General features: G+C 40.5%; 1 protein-coding gene across 2 annotated transcripts in view; it reads left to right on the plus strand.

Moving 5' to 3' along the window:
* Positions 1-8,517, plus strand: part of LOC110979222 (pleckstrin homology domain-containing family H member 1-like) — an 82,516-nt gene extending 73,999 nt beyond the window's left edge. For both annotated transcript variants that reach the window (XM_022234819.2, XM_022234820.2), the window contains exons 24-27: positions 360-489; positions 673-750; positions 1,906-2,061; positions 2,571-8,517. In XM_022234819.2, coding sequence (XP_022090511.2) covers positions 360-489; positions 673-750; positions 1,906-2,061; positions 2,571-2,780 — 574 coding nt within the window. In that variant the 3' untranslated portion in view covers positions 2,781-8,517. The remainder of the gene's footprint in view (positions 1-359; positions 490-672; positions 751-1,905; positions 2,062-2,570) is intronic.
* The last annotated feature ends 742 nt before the right edge of the window (positions 8,518-9,259 follow it).

Below are 9,259 nucleotides of genomic sequence, written 5' to 3' on the forward strand. Positions count from 1 at the left end.
TTTGTCATCATTTAATTCTTCCAAGGATTCATCTGTCCCATCGTTCTATTTAGTAGTGCCTGTGAATGGCTCGCCAGAGTTATGATTCGACCCAGCACAAGTCGCAAGAAATTTAACTCAAATCAAATTGCACGTCAGCTATAAAGTAGGAGGGGGGGGTCTGAATGGATCAGAACGAATGCCTGTAGTCATCTTCAACAGCTTGTGACTTACCTTGAGTCTTGACGACTTGTGGTTGACCACTGACTGACTTGCAACGATTTGATCACACCTCTGCATGAACCTTTACACCTCATAAATGCTCCCTCTTCACTGTAACTAGACGCCATTAAGCTCTTCTGTGTGGTTTGGGCAAACAGGACCCTGAAGCATAACCTGGCCCAGAAGTGGTGCGTCCTGAAGGGCCGTACGCCCATAGACTGTGTGCGTATCTACCTGACTGTCACCCGGAAATGGCCGCTCTTTGGCGCCAAGCTCTTCCCAGCCAAGGTATTCAGCTGACCAGTTTATACAGGGGTAGAGGATGGGGCGAAGGCAGGGATGGTTGGGGGGGGAACCATCAAGTTTGCTTCACTGAAGATGTGATGGTGGAACCAACTAAATTTGGTTTGTAAGTCACCCTTGGTCAGACAGTGTTGATGTTGACTGGCTTATGTTTACTTGGTTTTTCAGTGCAAATTTGGTAAGCAGGAGAGAGTCTGGCTAGCTGTGCAGGACAGTGGCGTCAGTATGCTCAACTATCAAACCCTGGTAAGAAAGGACTATTTCAAGATCAAGATTCAACACAGAAGAGATACAAGATCGAGGGCAAATAGAGAGAGAAAAAAAAACTGTTAGCATAGCAGTTGGCATTTCTTTATTTCAAATTACCCCTTGATGTGGTTCATTGTAGACTCGGCGTTACTATCTAAGGAGAGCTGGATTTGATTTTCAGGTTTGTTGTAATACGAGCAATGTTGATAAGAGTTTGAACCAACAAGTAAAACAGTAGACAAATATGTGACCCGCTCTGCAAAAAAGGGTAATAAGTCGTGCAATTCCAAAATATGTTATGCCGTGTTCTGTTTGGAGAGGGCAAAATGTCTTCAAAATGAGATTTTGTGTTTTTTCCTCTATTAGCTTGTATAACATTTATGTTTTCAGCATTTGTGACAACAAACATGGATACTGATGAATAAAGATGAAAAATTGACCATTCAGTAGGAAATCCTACATAGCACTGTGTTTCCAAGTGCTACACTTTATGAGCTTTTATCGAAAAGTGCTTTTATTGAATCTGAAAATGTGGATATACAAATGTCTAAATATCTCTGGAACACACTATAGGGGTCATTCATAAATCAAATTGTAGCTTGTGATGTACTCAATCCAGCCATATCAAAAACTGATAACCTGAATCTGGTGAATTATTACCCATTTTTCTAGAGCCGGTCACATATAGCATGGTTTGAGGGTGGAAAGTCGTTCTTAACTCCACTCAGCATTGGAAGGAGCCGGTTTGTCAAAATAAACTGTGTTATTTGTATTACCATACCTCAGACATTCAGTTGCCATAGAGATTCCAGGAGCAAAGTAAACGGAGCATGTAGATGTATGTGTGCCACCCTCTGTTCCATGTGTAGAGTGCATATACAGCATTACTGGGGCAGTGCTATTAGGGTATATCCAACTTGTGCACAAATGCTCATGTGCACACCTGGTAAATAGCAAACGTAGTGACTGGCAAATTATGATGAATGGACCAGTAAGAGTTCAGCTCTCAATCATGAATATGTATGAGGTATGGTAATACTAGTCAAGGAATCTTTTTTTCTGAATTATAAACATCTCCTATTCTGAGATGCCTATTCAAATGAGGCAAACAAAGTTCTGACATTTATTTGTAATTGTGTTTTTTCATTACAGCAAGAACTCTCCAAGTACTCTTTTCAGTCGATGGTCACCTTTGGAGGTTGCCGTGACGACTTTATGATTGTCCTCAGCCAATCAGTGACCAAGGAGGTGCCCCGGGAACGTGAACATGGCACCGAGAAACTGCTCTTTGCTATGACAAAGACAAAGGTATTCTCTTCTCTGACGAAGCTGCTACTGACTCGGACACTACATATTTCATAAACTGTGAATCAAAAATGACTGGCAGAAGTCAAATGATCCAGTTTAACTTCAGTCCACGTGTTTCAAAAACTGGACGCATCACTCTTGTATGTTTCAGAATTTGGGTTCTGCATATTTCATAAGATATGAATTAAATGAATTAAATTTTCATAGAGATATTTGTGACTCTAACTAACAAAAATAGTTGCTAGTCGCTCAAGCCACTTTTCGATTTAATAGGCATTCAAAAGAATCTTGCACAATTGAAATCAACACAAACTTGCAACATTTTTCCTGATGTAATGTCCATTTTTATCAAGGTGCCAAACTGAGTGATAATTCTAAACGGAGTTCAGCTTGCTCCCTTCATTGCAGACTAAAGCAAAATATTGAAAAACACATTGGCCTAAGGACTTACTTTTTTGAATCCGGTCACACAGTTGGATGTAATCCTTTTTCTTCATGCCTTCTGACAGGTGCTGGAGATCACCCTGCTGATTGCCAGCTATATCAACGCCATCGTCAAACAGGAAGGCCTAACCTACAAGCCCTCAGGCGAAGCAGCTACGGCAGATGGGATGGCCTCCTCAGGCAGTGGGGGTCCGGCCCCCTGCACCAACCCCAAAGTCTGGGATCTGGAGAGCTCAACTGGGCCAATTGTGGTCGGTGGGAGCAGGATTGTATAGCCCCTTGTCTGCCCCCGACGAAACACTCCAAATAAAGAAATCAAGATCATGATCCAGAGGCTTTGAAAGGCAGAGTATGTTTCTGGGAGGGATTTGAGGTTGGTCCCAAAATGCTTTGTTTGCAATCTAGGAGAAGGGACAGTTACCGTCAGTGGAACTTGGAGTGAGGCATTCCTTACCTATCTGTGTCCTAGCCCTGTTGAGGAGCTGAGATATTTGTCCAAAAGTTAAAAACATCTCAAGGCAAACAGACTTAATTTGGAATGAAGAATGTAAGTTGTTTGACAAGGATCTTCAGATCAGGAGAGAGACTATACCAACATTTGTCGGTGTGCATCAGTCTGGATTATTTGTTCTGGCTGACCATCTCTGTACAGAATTTTCCACAGAAATGTAACACATGGACAGCTTGTCCTTTTACGGTGACTTCAAGCCAAGTCAGAGACCAATCACTGCTTAGCTTCATTTGACTGTGCATACATGTAGATGTCCTTCCGTACAGATCGACTCAAGAATGTGCCGTTTGCTAGCTCCTCCCCCTTAGCGCTCGGTTGCGAGCAAACGACCAGCAGGAGAAAACTGTCATCAGATGAACGAGAATTGTTAGTCTCTGGCTCGTCAAGCTGCTTGTATCGTCAGTGGCCTTATGCAGAAAGAGAGGCAAATAAATGCACCTGCCAGGAAGTTTTTTAAAGGTGTCTTCACCATTTAAAAAGTATCTAACAGTTGTCACTGGAGATTTGTTTTACAGATTTGAATCGGAAGGGCGTTTGGTAGGTATTGTGTGTGAAAAAGGCAAGCATGGAGTTGGAGTTATTAGAGGCTTTCTTTCAGTAGCGTAGTGTTTGGTTTGGGTGGGGTTTTTTTTGTGTGTTTTTGAAGCAAAATATAAGCTTGTCAGTTCATGGTCAGCACTACAGTGCGTCCTTGTGCATCAAATTTGATGCGAGTTGTTTCAGGAGGCCACCCTTTGTGATGCTGACATGGGGATTTTCTTGAATTGCCTAATACACTGTGTTTGAACTTACACCACTGGTTGTCTCACCGTGGATTATACCATCATTACTGACATTGGTTTCTCTAAGAAAATGGGTTTTAAGAAAAGAGCACATGTGCGTTTCTTAAACCACCTCAGTTAAAGCTGGTAATGTATCAATTCAGTGAACAATCAATCAAACTTGGACTTCATCTGAACCCTAAAAGAGCCATCTTGGAAAACAGAAACAGCGGAGGAACGATTTGTCCGATTTCTACAATATACCTGTCAAAATGAGCACAAAGAGTTACTTAAAAACTGTTGAAGGCTCAATGCATGAAAAACATGCAATGCGACGGTATCAGGAAAAATGTCCCCTATTCTTTTAGGGTTGAGGGTCCAACAGTGAGCTTTTTGCAAAATTTTGTTCTTTTGTCATACTATGGTTCAAATTTCTCACTGTGTAGCAATTGACTTTTAATGAGTTTTTTTGAAATATGACTATATTAAGAAGGATCACAGACACTGCATGTGTTGTATTGTGCAATACTATTCAGATTCAGACAATCAAGGTGTATACTTATATATAGCTCATTCATATAGCCTACTTGACAAATATTCTTGTAGAATATGAATATATTGTATAAAGTAAAAGCGAATTTGTTGTCAGTTGTATGTTGTGTTTAATAAGGGCACCGTAGGGCTGAAGAGCACCTTTATGATTTCCTGCTTGCAATGGCATGCACTGAAGATGGCTCTTGAGCTGTGAGGTTCTCTAACAACAGATTACCAGTTATCTATCAATGCAGCAAGGTTACCGTGACCTGGTTTCTCAAAGTAGCAGAGTAGTCGTGCTTCATAGCTCAGTTCAGCAGAACCGATTCACATGTTCAATTCAGTCAGCAGGCACCTTTATCGGATTGCGTGCGCACCTAGGTCCTTGTTTGAAAACACAATTTTATTGAAAGGTATTGACTAAGAAAGTGCCATTTTGCTCATCAGTCTGCTGAAAATTGAGTTTGTGCATATTCAGCTGAAAAATGTGGTTTGTAATTATTGAGCTGAGAATTACATTTGAGCACATTCAGCTGAAAATTTATCTCAAGCTAAGTCAGATGAGAATTGGATTTGTGTACAGTCAGCTGAAAAGTGGGTTCGAGCACATTCAGCTAAAAATTGGGTTCATGCACATTTAGCTGAAAATTGGGTTCCTGCACATTCAGCTGAAAATTGGTTGCCTTCTTTCCCTGCTGTTAGCACTTGGGGTACAAATACATGTATGTGCAAGCAATGTGTCTTTCATTGGCTGTCGTAATGAGATGGTAGAGCATAACCCACAGCTGTTTGCATGGTAACCACGTTTGAGGTCTGAACCTTAGCGTAGGATGATAAAAGGGATTTAGGCCTGTTGCTATAATCCGCTATTCCAGGAGGTGTGTTTTCATGTACTGGAAGGGAATACTAATTTGTGGGCACTTTTTGTGTGAGAGAAAGGATGAAATAATTCTTTCAAAGGTCTAAAATGAAAAAGGTCTGTCTACTGTTTGAAGTTTAAAACATTTTGAATCTTGTCTGGGATTTTTCCATAGTCAGGGGGTCATATGACAAACTGGCTTTAGCTCTTTTTTATAAAAGTATGTTTTGTTACGTTTTTGGTTTACTTACTTCTGAAATGCACATACACAGTAAGCTGGAATTGAGATTTGCCAAGGACACTTGTTAGTGCAGTGTTACGTTACTGAGTCACATACAGAAATATTTATTCTGGGAAATAGTATGTTGGATTGAAATTACTTACGGTGATTATCTTATGCCATTCAGTGCTTTTTTATACATGTATCTCATCATCACATTTTTATCAGGGATTTAAATGATAAAATGTTGTCTTTTGTAAACTGCATGACTGTTGAGATTTTGTAGATTGGTTCTCGGAACTTGTAAGAGGTATTTTTTTTGTGCAAGCCATCGAGGCTCAGACTGGTCTTCAGGCCTAAAGTAGAAGGTAATCAGCTGTTTTTTTGTTTTGTTTTTTTCTGGTATTGAAACTGCCTAAGCACGAGTGAGGGTGCTGCTTGATCAACCCAAGCAGAGCTATAACATAGAGAGACTTGTGACTTCTTCATATTAACCACTGGTTCTAAAGTCTGCCGCAAGTTGTACCTCGATGGAAATATTGGCTTTTGGGGTGGGGTCACCTTCTGATTGATTAGAGCAACCCATCACAAAGCAGACAACCAGTCTGGAAATCAAATGGCATCTTAAACTACCTCTTGTCCCAACTTTGGCTGTACACATCTCTGCAGGCAAGAGGGTGCTCCATTGAATCGATCAGTTGGGACCTATCAACTTCCCCAGCATCCATGCAAGCCAAGGCATCAATATCAATAGCAAACCTGAAAACTTAGAGTGTGTTAATAGAGGATTGTGTTGTAGTGTCCATGTAGGTGCAGGTTTGTAGGCCAACACAATCCTGAAGCACCTTTATAATTTTCCATAAGAGTATATGTGATGTAGAGTCACCACTGAACCTGTCATTTTACTGCCTTAACTTCCCTTGGAGATGGTCAACCATCGGCCAGTGTACGACTGTCCTGGTGACCCCCCGACGCAGGCTCAATTCAATTTAAAAATTGATATTCATAGAGAAAGTTATTGGAATCCTGATAAACTTCAGAACAGAAGGCCGTTAAGACTAGAGGGAAGTTGAAACCACAGTCAACAGTGTCATCTCAGAAGTTGTGACAAGATTGCTTGTATTCCTGCAATGAGTCAGGTATCCAGACTGGCTAACACACTACGTGTAGCTATGTTTTTATGATCTTTCCTTCACAGTTTGTATTGTTGCAGTCTGTACCTTCCACCACAATGTGAATGTTGGAACTACCAATAAGTACACTTCTAGATCAATGGAACAAGTGATGGTACCATGAGATTTGGTTTGTGGAAGGAAGATTAAAATCAGAGGCTGTAAGCTGAGGAAACGTAGTGCATTATGGTCCAAACTTTGGATTTAAGCCTCAACTTGTCAGCTTTGGATAAATCCACAGGAAACATTGCACAATAACAAGAATGGTGTTGGTGGATTTGTCGCAAAGAGATCAGTATGAACTGCCAGTGTTAACCAGTAACCATCAAAGGGTGCACATGACATTTTTAAACACATAAGTTATTTTCTTAGAGTGACTTGCCATAAGCTTATGTATGTACGTTGTTTGTGTCTGTGCAATTACTTTGTTATGCATCAGGATTTAAATGTTAACTGTGCAATCAGATAAACCTGTACACTCACCCTCGTGACAAAATGAAAGCTGGTTTATACTGCAGGTAAATGCAAAAGTAAAGTGAATTGGACGTGACGAAAAATTTCCAGCGAAATTTCGCTTGAGTTGAAATGTGTTCGACTTTCATGAATTCGCAACGCAAATATTTCATCTAACGTCACAAATTCGCATTCGTTTTCGCTTTTGCACGAAGTCTAAACTGGCCTTAAGTCTGCCCACTCACACTCGTGACACAATGAACCAACACACTCACCCCCTTGACCCAGTGAACCTACACACTCACCCTCATGACACCATGAACCAACACACTCACCCCCTTGACCCAGTGAACCTACACACTCACCCTCATGACACCATGAACCAACACACTCACCCCCTTGACCCAGTGAACCTACACACTCACCCTCATGACACAATGAACCTGCATACTCGAACTCATGACAGTGATTCTGCTGCTCACCCTCATGGCACAGTGAATCTACTCATTCACCCTCATGACACCATGAACCAACACACTCACCCCCTTGACCCAGTGAACCTACACACTCACCCTCATGGCACAGTGAATCTACCCATTCACCATACTGCATGAAGTACAAAGGGACCACCTGTTCTCGCATAGCGGTGTTAGTTTTTCATGTCATTGCATACTTCATATGTGACATTAGCCTTTCGAAATATACCTGTAGTTGTTTTATCGAGATGTTTCTGGAATAGTTGTTTTTGCACAGAGTGAACGTCTCCTTTTCCAGTGTGGGCCAAGAATTTTTTTTGTCTTGTTGGATGTTGCAAATACAAGATATGTTTGTCTGGCCAGTTGCTGAATTTCTCCCTACGGTATCAAGTGTAATGTTGAGAAGAATCAAAGAACGTGTACTAAAATACTTCCCTTGCTAAGCGTTTCTTGCTCCAGACTTAATATGCCAACAGAATTTTCTAGGGAGCGGTGGTTACTTGAAGAAACGAACCCAGACGTAAACAAGTTTACTTTAGCATTGTTACTGCATTTTCCAGTACTGTTGAGTATTTTTGATGTCCGCTGCTAAGAGTGCGTTATATTTACCGTCTGTGCAGAAAACGGCCTGTGAGAAGTTTTATGTACAGCAGACGCTGTGTTTAGTCTGAATGTGTATATTTTTTAATTTGCATTGTTTTACCAAAAGGAAATATTGTTTCAACACTTTGTAATACGACGTCATGTGCCATAAGACAAAATATCTACAAAGTTATCTCTTTCTGAATTATAGACTTGTTGATAGATGCAGAACTATTCCTAAGGTGCAACTGTTGTATGTATAAAGATAGTTACATTAGATTTGTGTTATTTTCACGGAAAGGTTGTTTTTTAACCAGTTTTCAAGCAAGGTGTGTGCAAAGCTACAGTATGCTCTGTGTTGAATTTGTCAGTATGGCAGATTAATTTGAAATCCCGTTTGTTTTTTGGGCACTGAAATAAAATATAACAGCATATTTTAACCCACACTTTGCTTCAAAGATGTTTGTTTTGTGAGGAGAGAGCCCTATGTTTAACAAGAACAATTTTAAAAGTCAAAAGTTAAAACGTAGTTGTACAAATTACATATTATGGAGGCACATAAAACAAAAAAAAGAAAAAAATGTTCTGAGAAGGATGAATAAGTCGGCCTATCTTGAAATGTGGAGAGATAACAGTTCACCACATGCCGTGTTGAAGGCAAAAATGTGTTCCAAATTCTGTATGTCCGATCAATCCTGGTAACATGGCCCAAACCAAAAAAGCCTGTAAGTTTCCCTTCCCCTTTTCGTTCAGCAGAAACGTGACAGAGGAAAAAATTAATATCTACCCAAGCTATGAAAACGTTTCAAAGCAAGTTCGTACAGCTGCAATGCTGTTTACGAACTCTGCCATGTATCGATCTGCTGTTAGGTGCCAAATTAACAAGGGAATAAATACATGTATATGTTTTGCCGGTCTTAAACGACTAATGCCCGAGCCGCAGGCGAGGGCATCAGCGTTCAGTCTCCCGAGCCGGTCTTAAATTTTAGTTTAGAACCGGCCAAGTACATATTTACATGAACTCCCGTTCATAAATACCTCTTTCGTCAGAGAGTCAAAAGAAGTCAATATATGATGGATTTTCAACAATTTTGTTCTAGAATTTTACTTTCATTTTGCCAAGCACCCCCGTCCATTTTATGGTATATTCCTTGTGCAAGTTGTATCTCCTTTTATGGAGTAGCCC

The sequence above is a fragment of the Acanthaster planci genome, linkage group LG01, assembly GCF_054643075.1.
Source record: "Acanthaster planci isolate LZ-2023a linkage group LG01, COTS_SCS, whole genome shotgun sequence".
Lineage (NCBI taxonomy): Eukaryota > Metazoa > Echinodermata > Asteroidea > Valvatida > Acanthasteridae > Acanthaster > Acanthaster planci.